At 40.1% G+C, this 12,538-nt stretch overlaps 1 protein-coding gene across 1 annotated transcript in view; it reads left to right on the top strand.

Annotated features, from left to right (window-relative positions):
• The window catches only part of cttnbp2 (cortactin binding protein 2), a 100,453-nt gene extending 89,164 nt beyond the window's left edge, over positions 1–11,289 (top strand). Inside the window, exons 15-23 of the mRNA XM_067590649.1 lie at positions 1,169–1,345; positions 2,232–2,404; positions 3,272–3,450; positions 3,581–3,843; positions 3,961–4,155; positions 4,865–4,916; positions 5,475–5,574; positions 8,019–8,126; positions 9,652–11,289. Of these exons, the coding sequence (XP_067446750.1) occupies positions 1,169–1,345; positions 2,232–2,404; positions 3,272–3,450; positions 3,581–3,843; positions 3,961–4,155; positions 4,865–4,916; positions 5,475–5,574; positions 8,019–8,126; positions 9,652–10,032 (1,628 nt within the window). The 3' untranslated portion in view covers positions 10,033–11,289. The remainder of the gene's footprint in view (positions 1–1,168; positions 1,346–2,231; positions 2,405–3,271; positions 3,451–3,580; positions 3,844–3,960; positions 4,156–4,864; positions 4,917–5,474; positions 5,575–8,018; positions 8,127–9,651) is intronic.
• Positions 11,290–12,538: the final 1,249 nt, after the last annotated feature.

The raw sequence follows: 12,538 nt of genomic DNA, 5'->3' as shown, positions 1-12,538 counted from the left end.
ACACATGTACTGACACTCACATACAGGTAGTTCATGAAATTTTAATAAATAGTGGAAAAAAATTGCATTCACAATTTCTTAGAGGCCACAGGGAAAACCTTATGATATACAGCTCACCGTCATATATGACAAAGAAAAACAGCAAATCATCACATCATCAGAAGCTGGAAGCAGAAAATGACTGAAACAATTAATCATTAATCAAAACAGTTGGTGATTAATTTACTGTCGATCTATGAATCGTCACATGTCTACACAGCAGCAGTGTGATTTTTCTGTTTTGGGATATAACTGGTTTTTCTGGGGTGAAATATTCACTGTGAAATATACAATATACTAAATACTGTAAACATTGTGCGTCAGATGAATTAAGTATTTTAGCATCCGACAGGAAGCTTTAATTAACAGTAAATGTCAATAATGTCATTGTATTTCATACATCGCTCATATAAAGTTCTGTATTCTTACAGGATATCCAGTAAATAAGAGTTTTTGTTGTTTCATTTAGCTTTTTATCATCTATTATTTATCATTTTTAGGAACTAGATAACAGTAAAGAAAGTTCTTGATGAACATGTTCCCTGACTTAAACGCTCTAAACAACGTCCGTCACATGTTAACGATCAAAACTGAGCCAGTTTACACCTGAAGCTTTCCCTCTTGGATATTCCTCAACTCTGTTCAGCAAATCCCGACATGTTGATAGGATTCTTAAAAAAGACCCTTTTAATTAGGGTTTTTTTATATACAAAGGAGGAAATCTCTGCTAATTTAAATGATGTGATTAAAGTTGTTAATTAAGTTATAAAAGGTGCTGCAGCAAACGCTAAATATGGGCTTAATTAATCAGAATTAAATCAAGGTTCCTCAAGGTAACTCCTCGGGTTAATCTGTGCTTTAAATCTGAAGAAACATTTTGTAGTTGTGAGCTGTCAGTCAACTGTATTGCCAGGCTACCTTCTGGTTGCCATGGTAACTTTTTTAGGACATTGATTTTTATTACAGTAATGGGGATCAGGAGGAAGCTCTTGCATGTTCACTTCTCTGTCATCATTGACATCACAACCACAAAGTGACTGTAGCGTAAAGGTTATGAAATATTTTTGTGTTTCAGGTTTTACTTTATAATCTCAAAACACCTTCCCTCACTTTCCTCTTCCTGTCTCAGGTTTCTTGGTGCCGGCAGTGAGGTTGGGGGTCGGGGTGCCAGCTGGTCACACCGGTCGCCGTGTGGTGGTGCTGCTGGACGGACTGGAGAAGGCTTCGTCCCTGTCAGGCCTGCTGGGAGACCTCTGCCACAGCCTGGACAACAGAGGCTCCGCTGCCCCGCTGGTCCTCAACACCGGTACGACTGCAGCCAGATCCAGAGCCTTAAAAGACTGGAAACATAACTGAACACACCACTGAAAGCCACTAAGTAGAAGTGGTTTTCTTTTTTTTATAGCATCTTTTAAATTAAATTGATGCCATATATTTTATTTGTTGAAAACTAGACAATCTGGCTGCAGAGCAGGTGTTATTCTCTGCCCTTCATTTACAGTGTCGACCACAAGAGGGCGCCAGAGAAGGACATTTTCAAATCCCACATATAGTGGCTTTAAATTGTATAATATAGAGTTTTGAGTATTTGTTTTGAATATAGTGTGTTAAAGCATTTTTTTTTTTAAATTCATGAGCAACATTACAAAACTACTGTATGTATGGAGGACAAGAAAAGTGCAGCCACTGCCGATTTCACATTAAACATGAAGCCATTAAAGTTTACAATTGCAGCTTTAACTTACCCACAAAGTTTTAATCTAGATCCAATTACATCTCATATCCTGCTTTTATTATCATTTACATTATATCACCACATTCTTCAGAAGACATAATTCAGTATTATGTGCTGCTGATCCTCTCAGAGATGGTTTGTCATGTTGAGGGAGGTTCTACCCAGGATCAGGACCTGATATTGATGCCTCAGGATGTAATTTTAAATAATACCACGTTAATATTGTGGTAGAATCACTCTGTCCTATAAGGGCAATAAATATACAAGATTTTGGCAGTATGTCTTGATTGCTGTGAAACACAGACTTCTCTTGCAAGAAGTCTGACTTTGAGTGAAAAAATCTGGTAAAAGAGCATCATCTTAAAAAAAACCCCCACCAAATGAACAGCTGACTAGTAAAATATTGTCAAATGAATCAACTCTTTCCTTCCTTCTTTCCGATTCATTCATCCCTCAGGCCCCCACCATTTCCGTGAGGGCAGCTTCCTGATTGCCACGTTGTCAAAGCCCCGCCTCCAGGGCCCAGAGCTCCGCCTCCAGCAGCATTTCCGCTGGGTGACTCTTCGCTGGGACCAGGAGCCGCTGCACGGCCTGCTGGGAAGGCATCTCCGCAGGAAGCTGCTTCACAAGGTTGGTCAGAGGTTTTTGAAGTCGCTGCCAAAAAGAGACTGTTCACTGCTGCCTCACACCAAACATTCATCTGCAAAAGCACATCTGGACTCGTTTCAGTGGTTAATATCGTCAGACACAAAACGACACACAGCTTTTTAATATTAATTTGTTTTTAATATGGTTTTTCCAACAAAAACCCTGTTAAAAAGATCTTAAAATGACATCTACTCATGAATCTATAAATATCAGAATATTTTACATTTTAAAAGTTTAACCGCTTCACTTCAAGTTCATTCTCAGTGTTTGTGCTCTGGAGGCTTCACATCACACTTGTGTAAGTCGCATACTGGACCATGACTGGCTGCAAATTAGTTGTGACGTCACAAATCACGCTCATATGTACACGACGTAGACTCAGATTAACGTTGAGCTCAGAGAAACTTTCCTCCTTCAGCAGATGAACGTAAACTCTGCACATACATCATTCTGCACAGAGAAGCTCAAACATTACTATGACGTAAAAATAAGAAAAAACACATTTTTCAGTGGAGAGGGTCTTTAATATATGAATTTATGAATTGGTTTTCTTTTTTAGGGCTGTTTTGATGATGGATAGATGTTTTTAAATTCCAAAACTGTTGCTATGTTGTGTTTTTTTACACTGTGCCGTGACAGAAATATGCAATAAACAATGTGACAATAATATTATTAGAATACTATAACAAGAGTTCAGGAGTTTATATTGTTAAACAGGTCAAATCCATCATGTTCCTCCTTTTTTAGTTTCCTCTCTGTCTCAGTACAGATCTCAGTGGTGTTTTTATCTGCGGGATAAAAGCAAAAAAGTGAAATATTAACTTCTTCCTCCCTCCATCTCTCCTCCAGATGGGGACTGGCGTTTGGTCACCTGAAGGCGTCATGGAGCGGTCGGTGTTGTGGGTGAGCCAGGTGTGGCAGCAGCTCAACGCCTGTCTGTCCCGTCTGGGGACCCATGAGGCTTTGCTGGGGCCGCAGCTCTTCCTGTCCTGCCCGGTGGTCCCGCACAACACACAGGCCATCGTCAGGTGTGTGTTTTTATTAAACTGCATGTTAGTTTAACAGAAATATGAATGAATGTCGACAACTAAAGCAAGTAAAGTGAAGGATTATGAGGCTGACGTATGTGTGTGTGTGTGTGTGTGTGTGTGTGTTCAGGTGGCTGGCTCGGCTGTGGAACGCCGTGGTCGTCCCCCGTGTGGAAGAAGCCATCATCTCCCGGGTAACAGCCAAGCGCTCTCCCTCCTCCTCCTCCTCCTCCTCCTCCTCCTCCACCACCTCTTCCTCCACCTCGCCGTCGTCACAGCGACCGTCTCTTAGCAACTGCGGGCTGAGTGCCGGCCAGCAGGCTGTGGTGAAAGCCGCCCTCAGCATCCTGGTCAACAAGGCCGTTCTCCTGGGCTGCCCTCTGCCTCGACACGGTGCGTGTGGGCGACACAGACGATGAAGAGGGTTCATTCACGTGTTTCACGTCATTAAAATAAATTAGTACGACAAGAAAAGATATTAAAGTGTAGTTTTCCCTCCATCCTCCTCAGAGATCGACAGGTACCTGCTGGAGTTTCGAGGCGGGACCTTCCCTCTGTCCGCCATCGGCTCCTTTAAAGGAAGCGGCGGCGGCGGAGGAGGCAGGAAAGGTCGAGACAGCGGCAAGTTGAGACGATCCAACACCAGCCCTCGGAAGAAGGGGAGTCCCGCCACCAACTGGAGCTGCGGTGGTTCGTTTAGAGATGGTAAGATGTCTGCTCCCATTCAAGGTGTCAGGTGTAAAAGGAAGTAAAATATTTCAGTTTATCACCAGAAGGTTTTTCCTCAAACTGCTGTATTTAAAGGATCCTTTGAAATGTAGACTTTGGAAGATTTAGCTCTTGGATCTGGACAGTGCATCTCTGTGGCAGCTGTATCTATAAGAGGCTTTTGTTTAATAGGCTCAGCAGACGGCACTTGTTGTAAACTGTCACTTTAACAATGTGCTGGTTTTTGAAAGATAATCTCACTTTTTTTTGCACAATTCTTTTTTTGTAGGAAGTAGTTTAAAAACTGTTTTAATTTTATTAAGTTTGCTAATTTAGTTTAGTTTAGTTTTACCTTAAAATCAGGTTTTAACTCCCAAACAGCCTGAAATAATGAGTGAGGGCCAGTTATAATGTCCCAACTGTCTCGGTCTAAAACTTAAATTGGTTCTCACAAAATAGAAGTACAACAATAACACACAACAGGTAGCTGCTTTGAGTGACTGGGGTTGTCGTTATCCCAAATAACAGGGACATTGTGTCTCCAAAGACACATCTCTGAGTTGTTGTTGTTGGGTTTTTTTATGTATTTTTCAGTTTCAGAGGCAGTTTTCTCTAAAAGATCAGTGAGAAATTTTTTATTTGAATGAACTGACCCTTTAATGTTTTATTCATCATCATCTGTTCATATATATGTTTGGGATTACAGGCTCACTGTCCAGCACTGATGTCAGCTTCATTGCCAATGGAAAAATTCAGAGGTTTGTGTTTTTCTATTGATTATTACTGTCATGTAGTGATGGAGAGCAGAACTGTCTCTGGTTCAGTTAAGTGAACAGGAATAGAGCAGATGCACATTATTTATTGATAAGCATCAATAAGCACAATAATAAGAATATTCAGTAGCTAAATTAATTAAGGATTATGTTGTGTGTTCCCTCAGCTGATTGATTGATTGACAGAAAATTAATCAGCAACTATTTGGATAATCGAATAATTGTTTAACTAATTTTTCAAGCCAAATATTTGCTGGTTCAGAGTTCTCAAATGTGAGAATTTGTTGTTATTCTTGGTCTTAAATTACTGTAAATCTAATATTTTATGGTTTTGGACTCTTGGTTGATTTAAAATAAGGACAAATAAGACATCGCTTTGGACTCAAGGATGTTCTGACGGGTGTTTTTCACCATTTTCTGATGTTATATTGACCAAATGATTAATCAATTAATCAAGAAAATAATTGCCAGATGAACCAATAATAAAAATAATCGTTATTTGCAGCCCTGAAACATTTCCTCTCGGTGTGTGTATGTTTGTAGGGAGCCTGTTGGTCTGTCTGTGTTCTCTGACGACGAGACAGATTTGATCAGAGAGCTGCAGACCATGTGCTCCAGCAAGTCAGAGCCAGACATCAGCAAGGTACTGTCACACACACACACACACACGCACGCACGCACGCACACACACACACACACACACACGCACACACGCACACACACGCACACACACACACACGTCTGAGAGCTGCTGCAACAACCTGCAGTCTTATTAAAACTATTTATGACCAACATATCAGAAGATAATAAAAGATAATGTAAAATCTCATTTACAGCGATGTAGATGTTATGTTACATTCTTCAGCTTTAAAACGACACCAACAAATTAGAACCTGGGTGTCTGCAGTGATGGCAGAACAACAGCGTGATGCAGTGAATTGTAGCAGCTACAGGACGACAAAATAAGCTCCTCTGCAGTCGTAAAGGGTTTCTCGCTATGAGCTACAGAAGCTTTCAAAGTGGCTTTTGACAGAGTTATTAATGTTTTGATGACTTTCTGTTGTGCCTGAAGCCCATCCCTTTTCCTTAGGAAATATTTTTGGCTTCCCAACACATCCTGGATGCTTTGTGTTGAAGTGTCTCTGGAGCTTTGATGGATTTAGTGTCTCATTTGACAGGATTTCACCACATTCAACACACTGTGCTTTCATCTCAGCATCACCGCCTGCTTTTATGAATCTAAATTTAATGTATTCAGGGTCATATTTTCCTCACCACACACTTTGGAGCTTTTACTGGTGCAGGGTTGTCTCCCACATCACTTTTTTGTTTAAAAAAAAGAAAAAAAAGGATCCATTCTGTGTCACTGCATCTGAGGGAACGTTAGCTAGCTAACAGTGGCAACACACGTTTGTCTCTACCTGATGATGTGTTGTGATTGGCGCTGATATTCAAACGTAACTGATCATTGAAATTATACAATTTAATCCGACGTCCATCCATCCATCCATTTTATTTACCAATTCTGCAGCTGCGGCTCAGGAGGTAGAGCGGGTTGTCCACTAATCAGAAGATCGGCGGTTCGATTCCAGGCTCCTCCAGTCCGCATGCCGATATGTCCTTGGGCAAGATACTTAACCCTGAATTGCTCCTGATGGCTGTGTCATCAGTGTATGAATGTATGCGAATGGTTAGTTTCCTCTGATGGGCGGGTTGGGACCTTGCATGGTCGCCCCTGTACCCACTCAGCGTATGAATGTGTGTGAATGTGATTTGTAGTGTAAAAAGCGCTTTGAGTGGTCGGAAGACTAGAAAGGCGCTATACAAGTACAGTCCATTTACCACTTATCCTCTAGAGGGTCGCGAGGGAGCCAATCTCAGCTCCATTGACACTGGGCGAGAGGCGGGGAACACCCTCGTCAGTCAATCACAGGGCTAACATATAGCATACAGACAAGACAACCATTCACATTGACACCTGCAGGCAATTAAAAGTCACCAGTTAACCTAAACTCACCGGATACTCAGGCTTCCTCCCACATAAAAAACAAAACTTTTAAAAAATCTAACCATTTGGCAGCACCATTGCCTCTGCAGCCCACTAGATGGCGCTCGAGGCCCACCTGGTTGAGAATGGCTGCTGTAGCTGGAGGATAAACTTCACCCTGAAAGAGAAATACATGAAGTTTGACTACCACTGTGTGTCTCCTCCGTCCAGGAAAATACAAACCAAACCTCCTCAGAAAACAGTGCTGTCACATGTTTTGACTCAGTAATTCATCGCTGTCATCCTTCCGTATATAGAGGGGGGGTTATGTGATTCTTGGGCATTTCACTGGCATGTGAATGACATTAACCTTTTAACTAGTGCTTTAAACTGTGCTGTTTTTAAAATGATGATGTAGAAACCTGGCTTGGATTTCGGAGGAAATAAGGGTCAGGTAAACCGTTAAGGGTTTATTTGTACACACTGTAACAGGTATTTGGTTGAACTTCTCCAGGAGACTCAGCAGGGAGTCCCGGTGTCCTGAAAAACCACCTCATACGTTATATCTGCTCTTAACAAGGGCTTGAGCTGTTCATCTGGTTGAGATTTAAGATGATTCTAGTTCAGTTACTCACAGCTTCATGGGCGTGAGTCTTTAAAATCTGCACTGAAACCTTATCTGAAAATATTTCACCAATCTAACTGTCCAGTGTGTCCATCCACCCAAGTTGTGTTGAAAAACACTGACTCTGCATTTTTTGGAGGAATGCAAAAATCCCTCAGAGAAATATTTTACTGACTATCTCAGAAATATTATCTCTTGGCAGCTTGTGTTTAAATTACTGGTATCAGAATTGACGTTTAAAAAAAAAAAGAAGTAATCCTCTAATCTTAGACCTTTAACCAGTTTGACCCTGACACTGATGACACCTCATCACCAACATCCCACCCAGTAATTTATTCCAAGTAATGACAGTGTTCACCTGTCCATACTCACAGTACAGCCAGATGTTGATTATGATCCGTGTTGCTACTCAACCTCCACAGTCGAGGTTTTACCACCCGCCGCTTAAAGCCCGCTCTTAATTCATCTCCCGCAGATATCTCAGGCCAAAGACGACTTGATCCTGTTCTCCAGCTCTCCCAGCGGAGCCGCGCCACCTCAGAAGCAAGAACGGGAAACCGCTGTGCAGCAGCGACCGCAGACGGTGAGGGTGAAAGAAAGAAACCAAAGCAGCTCAGCATCAAACTAGATAAATAAGATTTATATGATCCATGAGGAGACATTTACATTGTTGTAACAGAATACAGCAGAGAAAAACAAGCATCTATCTACTGAAGCATGCACGCCTTTTTAAACATATGGATATATTGAAAAAATAAGATAATCTCAGTGTAAAATATGGGATTGTAATTGATTCCAGCGGCAAACAACAGTCACAGTATAATCCACTTCTCTGCCGTTGATCTGTATGTTATGTTTTTTTCCTCTCAAACACTCATACATTAGTGTCTCCGCTCCTGTGTTGCACTGTCACCTCCTCATAGCGCCGGTGTTTTGCTAGAAGTGTATTTAGCAATTTACCGGTAAAGTAAAACGTTATTAGAATATGCTAAACCAACGAATCAAAGACAAAGAAGTGAAACATTTTTGTAATATTGGTGCTTCAAGGTGCAAAAAATGTACAACTTAAGAAACATTTCTATCAATATTTAATGAGTAGAATTTAATTGTATTTTAGACACCTCAGTGAATATAATAATACATTGTGTTTGATATGTTTTTTTACACAAAAAAAGTTAAATTACAAAGTTAGAAATTCACAAAATGACATCTCCTCCTTCTCCCTCATTGAAAAAAATCACAAATCTATGAATATACAACATATAAACTAGTTGTGATGTCACAAATGATGCTTGTATGTACATGTGTGTTAAACTCAGCAGATGAATGTAAAAATCCTGCACAGTGAAGCTCAAACATTCAACTGAAAGAACAAGAAGCGAAACACATGTTGAGCTGAGGGAGACTTTAAATGACGTTCTCTGTGGAAAACACCACCCTCAACTAGACCTGTTATTATCACTCACAGTATGATGACTCAAATCTTTAAATGAACATGTGTGTGATTGTTTGTACGACTTTTAATCATGCATCTCTTGTGTGTTTGGCGTTACCTCACACATAATTGACCTGTGGTGTTATTAGCAGTTTGTACAGTTTGTTATTACTGAAGGTCTTTAAGCGTGTTTTAAGGTGTTTTCATTGCAATTACTTTACATTTGCAACAAATATGACTGGGCCTTGATATAAAAAAAAATCTGGCATTTCACCATCAGAATGGTGAACGTGGCCTGCAGGAACAAAAAGTATTCTACCAATAAAGAACAGATGTGTGGATTATTTCAATTATACTACAATAAACAAACATTTAGTACCAAAGACAGACTTTAACCATCCTACAGAGCTAAAAAAGATTTTATTTTGTATTTTCTGTCGTACTGGAGAAAAACACAACAAAGTTAAAACAAGTTTAGAAGTTGAATCTATCCCATAATGCCAAATTAGCCTAAAATAAACTACCTAATATAAATCTGGGTAGCACATGTCTGCAACTGTAGGTCCAAAACTGCTGTTGCTACCTTTATCCTGCAGGTGGGGCTGTTTTTCAGTTGACAAAAAATTATCCAACTGCAGGTTAAACTCACCAAACTCTCCGTCTCCTCCCGCAGACCGTCATCCGTCAGTCCAGCCGCAGCTCCAACCAGGCGGCCGTCCAGAGCAGCGACCGGCGTTCAGGCCCGCCGCGTGCCAAATCGCAGCTCCCGGTCCCCAGCAGCAGGGGGCAGCAGACACGAGCTTCCATCGCTGCCGCTGCTGCCGCCGCCGCCAGCAGCAGCAACAATAACAGCAGCAGCAGCAGCCCCAGCCGAACCCAGACGCCTTCCAGCCGCAGCAGAAGCACCATCAACAGCAGCAGCAGCAGCAAATCAAAGCAGGCTCCACCCAACAGCAGCAACAACAACTATTACCGCAACAACATCAACAACCAATCACACGAGGACATCTGGATCCTCCACAGAGACCTGCATGAAAACAACAACAACAAGTAGACATCTTCCTCCCCCCTTCCTCCTCTTCCTCCCCCCCTCCTCCCCCCCTCCCTACCCATAATTCCGCTGTGAACCTCCCTCCATGATGTAAAGACTAGGTACCTGATGACCTTTGACTTTTAGTATTTGTACTTGTTATCTGTACTTGTTACACTGTACTACAGTTGTGTACTTGGGGACCATAGTTTTATTCTATTACAGTATTTGAAGTATTTGATCGTTGGGGGTTTAAAAAAAAAAAAGAAAAAGCGAGGGTTTGGTACGACTTTACGAGGGGAAAAACTACAGAAAGGTAATTTACAGAAAGGTTACTTAACTGTTGCCTTATTCCAGTGTTTTAACCTGCGAGACAAGAAGCAGCGCAAGACTTTATTGAAATATTTGACTGGTGGAAACAGTATTTTTGTGTACTTAAAGTGAAATACTGTACTTCTCCCGCTGGGATAAGGCCATTAAAGAGTAACTGAAAGTTCTTACAGGTGTTACCTTTTAGTGAAAAGTGTTTTTGGATCAAAGAAAGAAACAAGCAGGTTTTTATTTTCTTTTTTTTTTTTTTTTTTTGTTGTTTTTTGCTATTAAGTATTTTGAGATATTCAAGTGTTTATCTTTAAATAGTTGCAAGGTTGGTTTAAATACTGTTGAAATTAATCAGGGTTTTACCAAATATATTTGTAAATAAGAATTAGTAAGTTTAAAATGCTCTATAGATTGGTGTATGTGGTAATGATGCTTGTACAGTGACGAAAAACCTTAAAACTGCTGAGAAAAAAAAAAAAAAAAAAAGGAAATGTGTACATAGTGTTTGTAAAAGTTTGGTTCTGAACCCTTCACTTGTTTCAAAGTGAAGGGGATGTGGCAATAAGTAATAGAACTGTATAAACACAGGATGTCCTCTGTCAACTGTAAGCCATAATAAATATTTTAAATGCCCATCATTTCCCCCCCGAGTCATGGTTCAATTCAACCCCCCCCCCCCCCGCTGAGCCCGATGGTGTAATTCACTACAAAACTTCTTTCTTTTTCATGCTTCCCATTAATCACTGTGTTCTCCGTATGTTTTTATTTTTTAAAAAAAAAGGACAAGTTTTATTTTAAAGTGGACATTGTTTATATATATACATAAATATATATATAAATATATATATATACATATGTACAGGAGAGATTTTAGTCAACCTATGATTTTGATCTGTATGATAGCTGTTTGAGGTTGTCTTTCAAGCACAAAACATTAAAAATGGCACTGTTAAAAATCCCCATCAGCCTTTCTGTTCTTTAATTAATGATTCTTCTTTTCTTTTTTTTATTGAAACAAGTCCTGAATAATGACACACACACGAGATATGGATCGATCCCTGTTGAAGGATAAATTTCTCTTAATTTCTTACATTGAAACATTATCAAGCTGATGCTCAGATGTTTATTTTTGTGGTTCAACTTAATGTCTTTTCTGCATTTCCACTTTCCCTAAATCTAATCTAATTTTGTCTAATTTGGTTTAGAATTTCTTACATTTCCCAAAGAGTTGTTTGCATCGACTCCCAGAGAAGGGATTGTGGATTTTTTATAGTAGTTTTTTTAATATTTATATTGTTTTCTGTGACATTAGAAAGTAAAAAGCATCAGCGACAGTTTGAGTACAGCCTGTTCACACTGGAAAAGTGACCAAATAAAGTAGATTCAACAGTCAGGATGCACTGACTTAAAAAAAACACTGTTGTTGCACACAATTGATCCAAAATGCAATTCACCAATGAAATGAAGGATCTACTTGTAGCTGGAAAAATCTAAATAAATTACAGATGGTGGTGAGACACCTACAGAAAGAGACACCAGCAAGTATTATATTATTTCTGCATACTCTGACATTAGCATATAGTAAATACAGTTTGTAGTATGGAATTGGGACACAACTGATGATCTGTGTTGTGACTGATGGCTGAAACATTTTCTACAACCAAAAAATATGTTGAATACAGAAAAGTAAGATGTACATGGCTGAAGGTCTCTGGACAGCTCAGTTATGTGTACTTCTGGTAAGGTTTTGGCAGGGCCCCTTAGGGAACTATTAATGCAACTGTATATGATTATGTTTCAGACAAAGCCCTTCATCTACAAAGAAATTGTTCTCCCAGTTTGGTGTGAAAGAACCTGACTGACCTGACCTCAACCCCATCCAACTTCTTCTTTGGGATGAACTGGAATGAGCCAGACCTTAAAACCCAACATCAGTGTTGACCTCACTAATCCCTGCAGCCAGGTGCAAAAAAAAAAAAAAATGTGGCGTAAAGCCTGAAACCAGAAGAGTGGAGGCTGTTGCAGCTGCAGACTCATGCCTGTGGTTTTGGAAGGAGATGACCAATAATTGCATAAGAGTGTAATGTTCCGGTGTCCACATATTTTTGGCCACATAGGGTATTAAGAAAAAGGGTGAGAGTCAGTATCTAAGAGATTGAGTCACAAACAAGACACAGGTGTAAAAAAAAAAGACACAAACATGCAGAAA

This window comes from Thunnus thynnus, chromosome 5 (assembly GCF_963924715.1).
Source record: "Thunnus thynnus chromosome 5, fThuThy2.1, whole genome shotgun sequence".
In the NCBI taxonomy this organism is placed as follows: domain Eukaryota; kingdom Metazoa; phylum Chordata; class Actinopteri; order Scombriformes; family Scombridae; genus Thunnus; species Thunnus thynnus.
Note: the sequence above shows the minus strand (reverse complement) of the source record. Positions and strands in the feature narration are given on the sequence as shown.